Here is a 17,512-nt window from a genome sequence, read left to right as displayed (position 1 = left end):
CAAACATTTTATCCACTCAGCTACCCAGCTAAGTTGTTATTTATGATGTATTAATATGATTTATTTTCTATTACTGAATCTCATTTTCCAGACTGGAGTATCCTGTACGTAGTGATTGCACTGTTCACATGTTTCGTATGTGTGGTTGGCTGTGTTTGGGGCCTCGTGTGTGTCTGCTCTAGACTCTGCCTCTGTTGCCAACGTCCTTCCAAGAGGCAGCGTTATGCCTTACTAGACAATAACGAAGACTCACGCTGTAAGATTTTAGTTACGCTTTTCTAGACAATAATGAAGATTCAAATTAAGCTGGGAAACAGGTAAAATAGAAACAGAAAATAATATAACATGAATTATATTATTTTCTGTTACTATTTCACCTGTTTCCAAGTTTTTTCTGGTTATATTTATGTTGTGTGAAAATAAATGCAAGTGTCTTCAGTTAAGTACAAACAAAAGTGAAACAACAAGACTATTAGCAATGTTGAATTATGTTACAGTGCCTTTGGGGAAAGTGATGGTGTCGGAAAGCGAGTCGGACTCAGATATTTTATTCGAGAGCCGCAAACCGAACAAATTGACGAACGGAGATGCCCGCAACGGGGTGAAGAACAATCGACCAATGACAGGGTTCAAGATGGAGAGGAGAGTAAAGACCTAACTATTTGTGATACAAATTTTTAATGTGATGGAAGTAGTTTTAAGCCTAAGAATATTTATTGACTTGTTTAACAGTACTCTCTTTCAAAAGGATGCACAATAATGTTTTAACTCGTTTTTCATCTACTTATCAAAAGATAGTATTTTAATTTTATACTGAGTTGGTAGGCTAGTACGATTTATTTATTCCAGAAAGGAATAACATAATCTATAATATTAAAACGAAACAGTGTTTTTTTATTTCACGATTCTGAATCAACCACTCGACGGATTTTCATGATTTTTGTGTTGAAAGAAAGATAATTTTGAGAACTAGGGAATGTCGAAGCCATAAATTTAGTTTAGGGTCCCAGTTTTTTAGAAATTTAGTTTTAATTTTTCAAAAGTCTAGCAGCCGACGCTAAGATTCTAAACTACCTTTTGGCATAAAATAATTTGCTTAACATAACAGCTGTAAGCATTCAGCTTTTGTGTCACAAATTCAGCATTTGGATAGAAATGTAAAGACATACTTAGGGTTGACTTATTTATACTATGTGTAATGCAAATCATTGAAACGTTCAATTCTTTTGTAAGAGGATGACAGATTAATTAAATTATACATAGTAAAATACTAGAATGTTCAAAATATGTTTTTAAAGCAATCATTGTAATCTTCGATTTGTTTTAGAGCAATATAATTTGTTTTAACAAACAGCTGGTTAAATATAAACTATGGAACTAGGAGGTTATTTTATTTACTCTAATTTTGTCATTGATTATGGGAAATAAGTAAGATTAGTAGAGATAATTAGACCACAGTTTAAAATAGTTTAGACCAAAATTAATTAAACCACAGTACAAATCGAGGCTCTGTACACGAGTCGTAATAAAAAAAGGATAAATGCAAATTATTTTACTATTCCACTTTTCGAGGAAAGAATAGAAAAATAGCAATTTTTACATGTTTTAATTCTTCATGGTAGCTTTTTGTTTACAATTAATGTTTTGTCTGCTTTAACTTTGTTTGGATTAGGCCCGGAAATATTGATGTCATAAAAAGAAGATCAAGAATAATCAGGAATCACGATTTTAAATTACCACCACAACCTCAGCCGAGTTTTATACAAAGATTGAACACAACGTCAACATTGACCTAGGATACTGCAATTAGACAAACTATCCTTTTATGAAATAGTGTTCAGTTGTGGTTACGTTTGGGGGTGCCTATATCAGCGCCCCAAACGTGAAAATATCGCTTTTATTTCAACTATGAATATATTGTAGTTTAAATTAAGTAATATGGGAAATTACGATGTACATTTATTCAATGAGGGTGGGTAATTATCATGGATAGAACTGATAACGGTATGGATAATAAACATTGACAATTACGTCATTAGCTTTACTAGCTTTTTATATTCCTGCTACATGTGACCAGTTCTTTTTTTCAAATGAATGTTATTTGAACCAAACAGCTGTTTCAAAACAAACTGTTATTGTTTTTACTTTTCTTTGTTTACACTTATTTATTTAGCAATTAATGCAGTGAAATATATATAAAGGATAGGCGTGACGATTAGTTTTGATGTTAGAACACCAAAGTTAAATTATGTGTACTGTGAATTTTATTGGATATTATCGTTTTATTTTAGGTTGTTTCTATTCAGACCTACTGGAAATTGTGTATAGTAGTTGTATTGTGGTGATAATAATTATGGAAGAGGCAGGTATGCTATGGAAGGTGGTATCATTGACTAAGTCTATACACTTCTCAATTGACTATTACTCTCTCTACTGTAGTAGGCTACTTATAATCAGTGTGCTTCGTGCGAATCGGCTGCAAATCTCACTTCAACGCTTTTCACATCGTAAAAATTGCAGAATTGCTGTTTTATTGTAAAATTATCGGATTTAAAATGCATATCGTATAGGCCTATGATGGAATAAAAACATATTTGGTCACACAACATTTGTTTACAAGATGATTTTTCACATTAAAACTGCAAGAAACTTTGTCTTTATATGTGTAAACTAGCTGATCTGAATTGTACACGGTTTTAACTGACTACTGAATTCCCGTACGTAGGACGGGCTAACACCTCGTTATTGGTAAATCCATTTTAAGTTTCACTTTTAGCTTGTTTCACCTTGGTCGTTAAGCTAGAGCTCGGGCCAAAACAAGTCACTTGAAGCCCTTGTCATCAAATTATTTTTAGTTTTTAATAATGATTGTAACTGAGAGTTTAACTCAAACCATCAATTATTAATATTTAGTGACTTAAATGAACTAATCATTACAACAATTTCTTTTTATCGAAAGGCGTGGAGGTTTAGTGATTTAGGCTGACAAGGTGAATGTCGTGCGGGTGTTATAGGCACTGATCTCCCTTGCTGGATTTGGCCGCCAGGATAACACATTGTGTATTAATTGGTGTCGATAAATGCAGCCGTAATAGAACAGCTAGAATAACCTGCACACAAGATTAGGTTAGATCAATTGGACAGAGATATTGATTGTAAAACAAGGGTATTTTGTTCAACTTCAGTTAGCTGTGACTTCAAATAGGGAAGATAACCAAACTGACGTAAAAATAGTTACCTACAAAAAACCAAGGCCCTACTAGAAAAACAGGCCATGCTGCAGCGCAGGCAGCACAATAATATGTCACGGTGGTGGATAGTTGTACTAAAATATTGCCGTTAAAATTTGACAAACCGAGCTCATTTACCTAAAACATATGATATATGGCAGTGAATCTATCGGGGTAGCAGATTTTTATCTCCTTGGGCAAAAATGACGTCACAAACCAGGGGGTAAAATTCCAGCCACAAACTTGAGTTGCACATCAGTTCGATGGATTAAAGGTGGAATTAAATTTATATTTTCACGGTTGTGAATATAATCAGAACACACCAAATTATAAAAACCTAGAGTGGCCCGGATTTTTTAGTGGCCCCTGGCATATAGAAATAAGTGAGAATGATTAATTTTCTTTTTTAGTTTTATTTTAATAAAATAGTAAACATTTTATTATTAAGTAGCTTATCTTAATTTATTTGTAACTTTAACTAAACAAACAGGTTTTGAATTTTAATTTTAATATTCGAGTTTTGGGATTTGACTTTTGGGGCCAACTGCTGGGTAATATGTATATACAAACATTTGGGTTTCCTTGCAGTTTAGTCAACACAATAATCGGTCGAATACTTTGTACCGGATGCCTACAACTACATTCAACCAATTATCATTTTAATGAGATACTCAGTTTATTATACATACATATTAAAAAACAGTTGGTCCCAAACCGAAATCCCGAATATCGAAATTAAACAGCGAAACCTGTTTCCTTAGTTGAGATTACAAATAGGCTACTTAATAATAAAATGTTTACTATTAAATTAAAACTGACAAAAAGACTTCCAAATCCGCGGGGGTAAAATTCCGCCCTCAACAGTCATAGTGACGTCAGCTTTGCCCAGGGGGATGAAATTCCGGGGACCCAATCTATCCAAAAGTGTGACGTCATGGATCCTGTGCAGCATGGCCTGTTTTTCTAGTGGAGCCTTGCCAAAACTTAAGAGGAGTGACATCTATGTTCAAGTAATTAGTTTATATGATGGATAACACTCTGGACGTGTAGTATTTTTACATCTTAGAAGTATTATATTATTTATATCACAATATTTGTGTCCTTGGTAAGTTTTATTGCATTTATATTTTGTTTGTTTCACCTTAGTTAAGATTTGTATTAATTTGAATACAATATATCAACTGTGCTAGTCATGACATACCAGGTGTATTTTGCTGTAGCCTACTTACGGTAACCAACGAATGGTGTGTGATTCATTTACATTATGTAAACTATGTAAATAAATTATTGATTTGTAATAAATGTGATGTATATATGGCTAAAATGTGTTTTGTTTCACCACAAATATTTTTCATTTAAGTCTACAAGTGAAGGTCTCTAGACCTAGATCGGCTTGACTCCATATGCAAACAAATACAGTAAACCCTAATTTTTCATTGACAAGCCTGTGGATCCCAACAGCTGAAGAAGAACTTCTGAAGAAGAAAGGGAAAAGCAATGAATAGACAGTAGTGAGTGATGTGTCGAAACCGAATCTCAAAACCATCAAAACTTTGGAAAAGTTTCGGTTTTGAGATTCGAGATTCAAAAGTTTTGAAATTTTGCTGACATATTTTGCGTCATTATTATTGTCTCTAAAACTGTTTCCACTTTCCACACAAGCTGGTAGCAATAGATCAATCAGATCACCATTAACAGTAATGCAAACAGTAAATTGTATTCTGATTCTGAACTTCAAGAGACATCTTAAATACTATAACTGGAAAAACATACAACTCAGATGTTATTATGTCAGTGTCAGAAGACCTCTTTCAATTTGATTGCATACAGTACTTAACATTTTATTATTACCTGTATTTTTTTTGTAACCTTAACCCTTGTAACCAGCAAAGTAAAAAAGTTTCGCGTTTAGGTTTTGAGATTCGAGATTCGATTTTTTTAAGTTTCGGTTTTGGTTTTGAGATTAGAAAATTCTGGTTTTGACCATCACTAATAGACAGAACAAATTATGTTTGACTATTGAAACAGGTTAATTACATCCTATCCACATGGTGAAACTGATTGGTAAACTGCAAACTACCATTTAAGTTTTACAGTATGTCTCCTCTTGAGAGGGTTCCACCAGCCGGCTGCTACCGAGTAAACATTGTCCCACAAAATAGAACCTCTTGGCATTAATAAAGTGTTTATCGAGTTGAAATGAACTGTAAAATATTCACAAAAATCCAAACTATGTACTTGGCTGAACAGAAACTTTGTAATTGATTCTTTAAGTATTTTCAAATTCATTATGAAAATCCATAAATTAATTTATCCCCATACATTGCAAGCTCTGATATGTTAAGGGCACACAAAAAAAACAATCATTGGAAACAAATTTGTTTTAGAATGTTGGGAGCTTTAACGATACGAGGCATGTTCAATCACGAACTATATTTCAATCCATATAATCCGCCATCTAGAATTGAAATTCAGGCTGCTGGGTAGAACCAGGTCCGTGAAGTTGGCGTACCCATATTAGCGTATCCACTTTTGATCATACCAATCGTTAGTTCATCGTTAGTTCTTGATAGTTCCCAAATTTTGTCGTTAGTTCTCAAAAAATAAAAAAGTTATAGCCGATAATAAGTGGGTACGCTAAAGGCGGGGACACACTTGTCATACACCCTTCCGATCCGACTCCGATCATACTGTGGTACGACTGTCGGAGAGGGGAATGGTACATAACTTTAAACGAGGTTGTTTACACCTCTCCGACACGCGTCACGTCATACTCCGATCCTACTCCGATTTTGGCTCCGATCACGCACCGACACTGCAGTCTATTCGTTTGTCGGATGCAGGATGGGTTGTTTTTTTAAAATCACCTTTATTCTTAAGATTTAAGAATAATGGTTTAAGATAAATATATGCCGATGCTTTATGTGAAATCTGTGCGTGCATACCTTCAATTTGAGACCTCGATCATGAAAATCGGACGGGTAGAAGAGCCAAACGAACTCGAGAGAGCAAACCCAATGTGCTTAATATAAGATGGGCACTTAAGTAAACCACCTAACTTTCTTTCCATACAGAATGAACCCAAATTCTTCGTTTTCCACTTCCCTTCAGAGATGTCTGACTTTCTTCCTCTTCATCTAGACAAACCGCCATCATGGGTGAATCCCGAAGTCTAAAGTTTTTGATCATTTTTACCACCTTCTGCACTTAGTTTACAAATCAGACTGGCAAGTGTTGATCGACCGGTGGAGGAAATCTGAGATGGGTCGGAATCGTGTATGACATGTGTGCTCACCCCCTCCGATCCCGCACCGATCCTTCTGGAATCCCGCAAATCGGATCGTAGTAGGATCGGGAGAGTGTATGACAAGTGTGTCCCCGCCTTAACTTCACACTTCCGGGTTCTAGCGCACGCCGTTTCCTGATTAGAAATGTTTACATCTATATATCAATCGTTAGTTCTCGATAGTTCTCCAATATTAACGTTAGTTCTCAAAAAATAAAAAAGTTACGAGGCAGACAAAGTGGGTACGCCAACTTCACAATTATAGAATTTCCAGCGGGCACACTTTTTTCAATAAAAATGCTTACATCTATATACCAATCGTTAGTTCTTCGTTAGTTCTCGATAGTTCTCCAATATTAACGTTAGTTCTCAAAAAATAAAAAAGTTACGAGGCATACAAAGTGGGTACGCCAACTTCACAATTATAGAATTTCCAGCGGGCACACTTTTTTGAATAAAAATGCTTATATCTATATATCAATCGTTAGTTCTTCGTTAGTTCTCGATAGTTCTCCAATATTAACGTTAGTTCTCAAAAAATAAAAAATTTACGAGGCATACAAAGTGGGTACGCCAACTTCACAATTATAGAATTTCCAGCGGGCACACTTTTTTGAATAAAAATGCTTATATCTATATACCAATCGTTAGTTCTTCGTTAGTTCTCGATAGTTCTCCAATATTAACGTTAGTTCTCAAAAAATAAAAAAGTTACGAGGCATACAAAGTGGGTACGCCAACTTCACAATTATAGAATTTCCAGCGGGCACACTTTTTTGAATAAAAATGCTTATATCTATATACCAATCGTTAGTTCTTCGTTAGTTCTCCAATATTAACGTTAGTTATCAAAAAATAAAAAAGTTACGAGGCATACAAAGTGGGTACGCCAACTTCACAATTATAGAATTTCCAGCGGGCACACTTTTTTGAATAAAAATGCTTATATCTATATACCAATCGTTAGTTCTCGATTTTTCTCAAAAACGTACTATTCTAACTAACTAACTATTCTTTCCAACATTCACAGCATCGTTCTTTAACAGTTTCAAAATACGTTCAAAATTAAAAGTGTTAAGTTATTAATATATACCGAGAATAAATATTGTTATCTTATGATAAATTAGTTATAATAAAATATTAATTGAAATTTAGTTTAATGATTTGAAAAAAGGGGATTTTATTCAAGTTCCATGCCTTTAGCCGGCTCCAGACTGTACCCACGCAAAGTACAGAACAGCAACTCGCCGAATCGCGAGTAGTATGACAGCAAATGCTCCTGCTCGTGTTTTCTGTTCATTGCCGGTATTTTTGCACACATCAAAGTGAAGGAATATTTTTGCCATTCTCGAAACGAACAGTTGGTGGGAAAACAACACATGTGTGTAGACACATGTAGATATAGATATAAGCATTTATAGTCAGAAAACTGTGCCCTCTGGAAATTGTATGATTGTGAAGTTTGCGTACCCACTTTGTATGACTCGTAACTTTTTTTTATTTTTGAGAACTAACGTAAATATTGAAAAACTATCGAGAACTAACAAAGAACTAACGATTGGTATATAGATATAAGCATTTTTATTCAAAAAACTGTGCCCGCTGGAAATTGTATAACTGTGAAGTTAGCGTACCCACTTTGTATGCCTCGTAACTTTTTTATTTTTTGATTACTAACGTTAATATTGGAGAACTATCGAGAACTAACGAAGAACTAACGATTGGTATATAGATATAAACATTTTCAGTCAGAAAACGGTGCCCGCTGGAAATTCTATAATTGTGAAGTTGGCGTACCCACTTTGTATGCCTCGTAACTTTTTTATTTTTTGAGAACTAACGTTAATATTGGAGAACTATCGAGAACTAACGAAGAGCTAACGATTGGTATATAGATATAAGCATTTTTATTCAAAAAACTGTGCCCGCTGGAAATTGTATAACTGTGAAGTTAGCGTACCCACATTGTATGCCTCGTAACTTTTTTATTTTTTGATAACTAACGTTAATATTGGAGAACTATCGAGAACTAACGAAGAACAAACGATTGGTATATAGATATAAGCATTTTTATTCAAAAAAGTGTGCCCGCTGGAAATTCTATAATTGTGAAGTTGGCGTACCCACTTTGTATGCCTCGTAACTTTTTTATTTTTTGAGAACTAACGTTAATATTGGAGAACTATCGAGAACTAACGAAGAACTAACGATTGATATATAGATGTAAACATTTATCATCAGGAAACGGCGTGCGCTAGAACCCGGAAGTGTGAAGTTAGCGTACCCACTTATTATCGGCTATAACTTTTTTATTTTTTGAGAACTAACGACAAAATTTGGGAACTATCGAGAACTAACGATGAACTAACGATTGGAATGATCAAAAGTGGATACGCTAATATGGGTACGCCAACTTCACGGACCTGGTAGAACCCACTTAATAAAACTCATTGGGGTGTTCAATAATTCGACAAATCAACTCTTTGTGGCTTTTACCGGCCCCTTTCAGAAAAATAACAAACTACAAGGAAACAGAAGTGTGTAAAGAAAAAAATGACACAATTGTAGTTTTCCAATTTTTTTGCATTTTTTATTATTTTATCAATAAATTCGTTATATTTTCTAGCATACATCCAAAATACTTAATAAGAAACTTAACACACGTTGCATAGGAATTGAAATTGTCTACATTTAACCAGAAGTTCAACTTAGTTAGCTTAGTTTAGTTTACAAAGAATAATAAATTACGAGGAGAAAACAATAGTTTTAGAAACAGATTTCATATTAATACAAGACAACACCAACTAAATGCACTCGACCTCACACTAATCAGAATTTCACCTTAAAAAAATTACAAAAAGATATATGTTTCAGGACAGTTAAAGATCATCTATAACAAATCACAGAAGTAAAAGTTGCAACCTAAAAGTCACAATTAAAATGGTTTATTTATTACTGTGTACAGAACTACAATTGGAGACACTAAATCGGTACAACAATATAATAGAAAAAATTAAAATTATTTGTATAATTAAGATATAACGACTATAATTAATACATAAGTTTTTTATAAAAAATGAGTGGTTGTTCTATTTGTTTTCATACTCCATCATTTATTTGTTATAATTAATACTGCCATGCAATCATTCTTCAAGCGTCCTCTTCGTCTTCCTCTTCTGAGGAGACTGTTTCCAGCCATGTCAGCCAAGAGTTCACCTAGGACACAAAACATCACACATCAGTCTCCTTTTTCTATTTCTTTAGCCTACTTTTTACCATATCTCCAAGTTCTAGCTCGGAGTCTTCCACATTAATTCAGGCTATGTCTACAGGGGGTCGCAGTCTTATCACTTAAATAAAATGCATTGGTGATTGGCGGGATTTGAACCCAGGGCCTCAGAACATAAAGTTCCACACTCTACCACTAGACTAGTTCGCTTCCCTAACCAAACCATCAACCATCTTAGGGTGTCCACTAAGAGGTTAAAAAAAAAATTGGATTCATATTACTTGCCAATTTTTGTAGGGATGAACATTGAACAGGTCCTGAAATTTCGTGAAATTTTCGGAAAAAAATATTCCTGATTTTTGGGATTGGATTTGATCCGGTTGTCAGCGAGATTGCCGCTTCGCAAGTGACAGTGACGCCGCTATCGCGAGATATATTCACGATCAGGGTGTATACTATTTTATTAAAGTGAAATTCCAGGTTTTTTCCAGGTTTTTTCCTGGTTTTTCAAAGTTTTTCCAGGTTCCCGCGTATCTGTTTGGTTCCACTTAAAGTATACAATACACATCAAATTTGTAACAAAGTCCAGTGAGCTAGTGTTGAAAAAATAATAATCCTTATTATAGTAATAATTTTCATTATCAGCATTACTTAAGGCTACCGGAAACATCGTCTCTCTCGATAGCAGCAAAATCCTGAATATTATCAACATTTTTTATGAACACATTATCTATGGCAACAAAATCCTGAATATTTCCTGCGGTCGTGTGGTCGCTTCCCACAGTGACGTAAACGTCATCACAGTCTTACGTTATCATAGAAAAATCCTGGACATCTCCCGCGGTATGTATACATTATCGCCGTCTCAAAATCCTGGACATCTCCCGCGGTATGTATACATTATCGCCGTCTCTCGCGATCACGGAAACATAATCATCGTCATCCGCGATCGCGGCAAAAGCACGAAAATCTTGCGCGGCCATTTGGACATCATCATTGACTCCCGCGGTCACGGGAGCGTCATCGTTGTCGTCCGCGATCTCGGCAAAATCATGAATATTTCCCGCGGCAGTGTAAACATCATCGTTGATCCCGTGGTCACGTAAACGTCATCGTCGTTGTCCGCGATCGCGGCAAAATGATGAACATCTGCGGCCGTGTAGACATAATCATCGTCGTCTTTCGCGGTCACGGCAAATCACGAATATCTTCCGCGGCCGTGTAGACATCATCATTGCTTCCCGCAGTCATGAAAACGTCATCGTTGTCGTCCGCGATCTCGGCAAAATCATGAATATTTCCCGCGGCAGTGTAAACATCATCGTTAATCCCGTTGTCACGTAAACGTCATCGTCGTCGTCCGAGATCGCGGCAAAATCATGAACATCTGCGGCCGTGTAGACATAATCATCGTCGTCTTTCGCGGTCACGGCAAATCACGAATATCTTCCGCGGCCGTGTAGACATCATCATTGCCTCCCGCAGTCACGGAAACGTCATCATCGTTGTCGTCCGCGATCTCGGCAAAATCATGAATATTTCCCGCGGCAGTGTAAACATCATCGTTAATCCCGTTGTCACGTAAACGTCATCGTCGTCGTCCGAGATCGCGGCAAAATCATGAACATCTGCGGCCGTGTAGACATAATCATCGTCGTCTTTCGCAGTCACGGCAAATCACGAATATCTTCCGCGGCCGTGTAGACATCATCATTGCCTCCCGCGGTCACGGAAACGTCATCGTCGTTTCCCGTGGTCACGGATACGTCATCGTCGTCGGCCGCAATCACGGCAAAATCATGAGCATATCACGCTGCCGTGTAGAAATCATCATCATCGTCTTTTGCGGTCACGGCAAATGACGAAAATCTTCCGCGGCCGTGTAGACATCATTGCCTCTCGTAGTTATCGAGAAACGTCATCGTCGTCGCCCGCTATGTCAGTAAAATCATGAATATTTCCCGCGGCCGTGTCAACGTCATCGTCGTCTCCCGCGGTCACGGAAACGTCATCGTCGTCTCCCGCGGTCACGAAAATGTCCCCCTCCCGTCCATCCCTAAATTTTTGTACAGCAAGTCTTTTGTGGGCAACTGCAAATTTTACTGGTTTGCTTCTAATAAAAATCTATTATATTTATTTATTTATTTATTTATTTATTTACTACATGTCATTACATCATTTTTTGACAGGACATAAAGTCATATACATGATATACTAAAACTAAGAAATAACAAAAATGCCTTACTAAATTATTAATCTAACTTAACGTCCCTATTTAAATAACATTCTATAGAAAAAAAATTTTTTGTTTTTAACCAGGTCTTGTTTTTAACCAGGTTATATTATTAAAGTGATAAAATAACATTTTATGTAAACGGTTAAGGCCATTTACCCAATAAAAATATAGGCATATGGCATATCAAAATGAAGCTTAGAGTGTGTAGATTTACCAAAAATGTTTGGTATGGACGAACTCCCTAAGGGCTCTGCCCCACAGGCTGATTTCCAAAGGGCCTTGCATGTTTTGGAAGTTATTATTCGATTAATTTAGTTAACAACAGCTGGCCAATGCAATTGCCAATATAGTTTGTTTGTTTACATTTTTGTTTACTTATTTTATTATTTACTTTTATGTTCTTAAAAGAAGTGCGGCAAATGGACAGTGAAGCTATTTCTAGCTGTTTGATACAAGTGAGTGAATAAAGGTGTTCGAAACACGACGAATATGAGATTAACAAACCATGTATGTTCTTCGTTCCTAGAGGTTGTCACCGATCTTTAACAGGTCGCAATTTCATTGATAAAGTAACAAAGTATTAAGGTATTAAAGACGTCGTGAAAGAGAGCTGCGTGTTCAGGTACAGCCTCGGCCAACCTAGGATGTAAGGTATGAAGGTTCCACTGCTTTTAACATAATTTCAGATGACAATTTCTCGAACTTGGGCCCTTTAAATGAAACATAAAGTCAAAGTTGATTAAATTAATTTAATGGTGGCTTCTGTTCACCCGTGAATTCGCGGGTAGAACCTCTTGTAACTTTTTAAGTTGTCTGATTTGTATGAACAGTATTGCAAAAATGACCAAATTTTTCCATGTTTATACTGTGATGTAATTGTATGACGTTGCTATACATGTATTTTAGTGTTGATGGCAATAAATGGATTTGATTTTTGATTTGATTCCCCTTAGTTTATTATTGGATTACAGGGTGGGTAATTCTGGGTAGGCAACCTAAAATTGTATAAATATTTCTATTACCAAAAGCACAACCCTTCACTTTCGGCCCATAAAACTTCATACCCCAATCTTAAATTTCAGTAAAGCTATGCGTGCACTAGGGAGGCACGGCGCAGAGGACGGGACGGGACAACCGCACATCAGCAATTTAGTACTGTCTTCGAGCTAAAACTGCGAGTCCGACTTTGATGGAGACCGTGAGAACAGTGAAGAATGGCGGAAGTCCCGTGCCGTTCGCTCGGTTGGTGCGCAGCGTCTGGTCGGTACAGCAGCTTGGGAACGTCCTACAGTTCTGTCTCTCGGACTTTTCAACAAACAGCGGAAGCTGCCGTCCGTGCTGTGCCGCCCTAGTTTGTTCGTAGCTTATAACTGCAGTAGGGAAGATTAGTTTATGTTTTTATGGTTCAAGCAAGATTCTTCAGCTGATTAATGATAAGAAACTGTTAACAGATAGTTTAGATTAAGCCAAGTTAATCTACTTACTAACAAAATTTGTATTTTCTTCATAAAAGTGATTTATTTTTTATGACTCTTAATTTTAATTAATTACCTGAAAGAGAGCCTTTCCTTTTCCTGGATAAGCGTCTGTAATGTCTTCACGCCACTTCAGGAAAGCATCTTCTTCAATCACTTCCAAATCGTACAAATAGACAAACCACTTTAGCAGCATACCTGTAAAATAATACATAATATTTTAACAAATTACTACTAACAGGTTATGTTTTAACAAAGTGCTTTATGAACTTCTTCAAGTATGGTTAAGACTTTTTAGGGAGTTGCGTATACTACTTTACCTACCACAGTTTTTTTATTACTAACAATCACTGACCGTTTTTTAATTAGGTACCAACAATCACTACTCGTAACTTCTAATAGAGGTTATGTTTTTGTTTATAACCTCTCATTGCCATACTGACAGTTATGCAACGACTCATTGTACCAAATACTGATTGCACAGATTATTTAAAATTAAATTTGGGAAACAGCTGATTAGTTGAAGTTCGAAGCTTTACAATTTAACTTCTTTCTCTTAATCCTTCTTTTCCCTCAAACCTCATTGCTACGTTACTCGTGGTGTTATGTAATACAATGCTTTTAAGTGCATTATTCAAACAACCCTCATAGTAATAACCATCACTACCGACAGCGCCTCAAAGCCCAACAACTTTATGCTATTATATAATTAAATCTCTGTAATGTTTGGCGCCTATTCTGTACTCTATGTTCAAGAATAAAGTATTCTGATTCTGATTTTCCAATTCTAATAACTAAATTGAAACAGTTTTTTACTTCTTCATAATATTTTACCAGAATAAGTCATACGTTTTTCCTCCGGTTACCCACTATAATTGTTCAAACCATTTCCTCATACGACTTCCAATTTTAACGTCAAGCCAATGGGAGATAGTAATTGTCAGTTTATTGGCTATAGCTAATACAGTATTTTTATTCTTCAAGTTGCTTTAACCCAGGGTGTCCACAAAAAAATTGTCATTAATTTCCATAACTCAAAAACTTTACTCAAAAATTATAAAATAACATACACACACGAATAATACTGCGTAGACAAGTTATTTCACAGAAAATACTAAATCATGTATTAATGGATAACAATGGAGTACAGTAAGTACAACAATGAACTGATACAAACTCAAAACTCATAGACTAATACAACTGTAATAAATTGAATTGCCGTACATTTATGAAAAATCCTGAAAAATGCCACAATAGTCGGAGTTAAGGCCGACTAGAGCATTGAAAGGTCCCCTCAAATTCATCTATCATTGGGGATTTCCGTGACTTTCAATGATCAGAACTTTTTCCCTGACTTTCCAGAATGTGGACACCCTATTTAACTGCACATTTTCTGATCCAGGGTGTCCACAGAAATTTTGTCATCAATTTCCCTGACTTTCCATGACCATTAACCATTGATTTCCATGACTCACGAACTTAGCTCAAAAATTATAATATTCCGTACACACACAAATAATACTGCCTAGACAAGTTATTTCGCAGAAAATATTGAAATATGTATTAACAGATAACAATGGAGTACAATAGGTACAACAATGAACTAATACAAACTCAAAACCCATCAACTAAGACAACAGTAGGCCTATAAATTGAAATTGTCGTACATTTGTGAAAAATTCGGAAAAATGCTACAATAGTCGCGGTTACGGCCGACTATAGCATTGAAAGGTCCCCTAAAATCCATCCATCATTGGGGATTGCCATGACTTTCCATGACTTTTTGCCTATTTCATGACTTTCAATGACCATAATTTTTTTCCATGACTTTCCATGACTATCCCTGACTTTCCAGAATGTGGACACCCTGTGATCCCTTCTTCTCTGTGAGGATACAAGACTTACCCTTAGGAAAGTCCAGTGAGAAGCAGTAGGTCTGCAGGGCGTAGACTGCCACCACCTGAAGTTCAGTGCGGTTGTTGAGGAAGTGCTCCAACACTGGCTTGAACTTCTCCAAGAGTGCTTTCTCTTTCTCCTGCACCTTGTCTGTTCCACTGGCCTCCTAAAACAAAACACAAACATTCATGAAGATAAGATTTTTTTAATTAAAACATAATGATTATTTCTCTTCCAAGAATTACTGCTGTCGGTGACAGTGAAGAATATTACTAGGTGGCGTTCGCAGGGGCATCCACAAAATTGAGCGGAGTCATCAAGGGTTCATATTATATTGTTTTTGTCATACTGCAGTAAAAACAGTAGTTTTTAATGCATGTGTTGCGGGTCTAAAGTAGCGGGAGTAAAAATCGTTTTTAGCCTCTATGGAGTAAAAATCAGCTGTTGTCAACTCAGTTTGTAAATTTCGATTGTAAACGATTGCATGTATCGAAAATATGTATCGATTCGTGCTTCGTAATCATTTTAACATACAGTCTACAGTCTCTTCTGGTAGCATTTTAGCATTGCAGATACATTAATCCATTCCCAAACCTTAATCTAATCGTCATAAACAGTTCCCACACTCCGGACAGCTCGCTTTGACTACTTCCTTCACCATTTCCTGCGCCGGGGGCCTGTTTTCCTCCCTTCACATACCATTGTAGGATTGCAAATACCTTAATCTAATGGTCACAAACAGATCCCACACCTCGAGCAGCTCGCCTACTACTTCCTTCACCACTTCCTACGTCGTGGACCTGTTTCCTCCCTTCCCATAGAATTTTAGGAATGCAGATACCTTAATCTAATCGCCATAAACAGTTCCCACACTCCAGACTGCTCACCTTTACTACTTCCTTCACCACTTCATACGTCACGGACCTCAAGCTAGTGTCGTCATTTGATTATATTTATGATCCATACCGTTTCTGTTCTCTGTGGAATTATGCTATCAGCTATTTCTTTATCTACCGCATTCAAAAGTCAACAGCTGATCATATGTCTTTGTTAATGTGTCAAATACTGCTTCCATAAGGATTACATTGAAACTTTGAGACCCAGTGGGGCGGATTCCTGAGAGACTTTTTTAACGCCATATAGATGTTGGCACTCACCGATATGGTCTTTATCACCATGCAAAATTTGAAAACGATCAATTCTGCTGTCTAGGAGGAGTTTGCGTATTTCAAAATGCATAAGAGTCGACGTATAAGAGCTTCGCTCGCTCCGCTCAATAACTTTTGTGTACATTGGGAAGTTTAGGTTTTCTCATGCTGAAGTGGACACTTTCCCTTTCAGATAAAAAGAGAAAAAATTGGACTCCTGACCCTGACATAATAACATAAATTTTCTACTACACTTTAAATCTAAAAACATAATTTTTTAAATCATGAAATAAATCCAACTCCAAACACGAATGTGAGATCAATACCTAGTTTTACAAAACGTTTTTGCCAAGTTTTGGCGATTTTCGGATTTGACACAACAATAGTGGTTACACTGCCTACCTGATGAATGTACTTGACGACGACGGTGACCAGGGCAGATATGAAGCCTGTGTCTGTGTGGTGAGCAACCTCCAAGTTCTCCTTGATCCACTTGTAGAGTGCCGAGGGGTTCTGGTCTGCCTCTAACTGCTTCCACAGCTCCGCCTGGATGCGCAACAGTGGACACAGGAAGCCGAGGCCGCGGTCGTCCAGCAGCTCCGACAGACGCTCCTTGGTCCGATCACCCTCGGGGAGTGTCTGCAGTAGGTTCACCTACAAAGGAAACACATGCTGTAGTTTTTCTGATCATGTTATTGTAAAATAATATCAAATAAACAAATCATTTACCATATATTATACCATTGACTATTGGATTAATAGTCAAAGATTATACATAAAAAGTGTAGACTAAACAAAATTTATTTGCAACATTAGCAGCACTAACTAATAAAAACCATTTAAATATATTTATAAAATTAACTGTCAACTACTAGGGTAAGTCGGTAGTTAATATCGGTGGTCAGTTTTAACAGTTTTTTAAAAATTGAAATAAAAAGTCCTTCGGTTATCGGCTGTTGTATAATAATTTATTCCTGCGATCATGGTTGGTTAGGAGCACTCTAAATGTTTA

General features: G+C 36.4%; 2 protein-coding genes across 4 annotated transcripts in view; one reads left to right on the top strand and one right to left on the bottom strand.

Annotated features, from left to right (window-relative positions):
• Positions 1-827, top strand: part of LOC128988720 (dyslexia-associated protein KIAA0319-like) — a 44,468-nt gene extending 43,641 nt beyond the window's left edge. For all 3 annotated transcript variants that reach the window (XM_054410297.1, XM_054410299.1, XM_054410298.1), the window contains exons 19-20: positions 92-256; positions 498-827. In XM_054410297.1, coding sequence (XP_054266272.1) covers positions 92-256; positions 498-658 — 326 coding nt within the window. In that variant the 3' untranslated portion in view covers positions 659-827. The remainder of the gene's footprint in view (positions 1-91; positions 257-497) is intronic.
• Positions 828-9,078: 8,251 nt separating this feature from the next.
• LOC128988860 (eukaryotic translation initiation factor 4 gamma 2-like) overlaps positions 9,079-17,512 on the bottom strand; it is a 30,248-nt gene continuing 21,814 nt past the window's right edge. The window contains exons 14-17 of the mRNA XM_054410579.1: positions 16,903-17,154; positions 15,362-15,518; positions 13,533-13,654; positions 9,079-9,732 (exon numbers count right to left, since the gene is read on the bottom strand). Coding sequence (XP_054266554.1) covers positions 9,667-9,732; positions 13,533-13,654; positions 15,362-15,518; positions 16,903-17,154 — 597 coding nt within the window. The 3' untranslated portion in view covers positions 9,079-9,666. The remainder of the gene's footprint in view (positions 9,733-13,532; positions 13,655-15,361; positions 15,519-16,902; positions 17,155-17,512) is intronic.

The sequence above is a fragment of the Macrosteles quadrilineatus genome, unplaced genomic scaffold (genome assembly GCF_028750875.1).
Source record: "Macrosteles quadrilineatus isolate MER2022 unplaced genomic scaffold, UCM_ALF_1.0 Scaffold_3__2_contigs__length_128488019, whole genome shotgun sequence".
In the NCBI taxonomy this organism is placed as follows: Eukaryota; Metazoa; Arthropoda; class Insecta; order Hemiptera; family Cicadellidae; genus Macrosteles; species Macrosteles quadrilineatus.
Note: the sequence above shows the minus strand (reverse complement) of the source record. Positions and strands in the feature narration are given on the sequence as shown.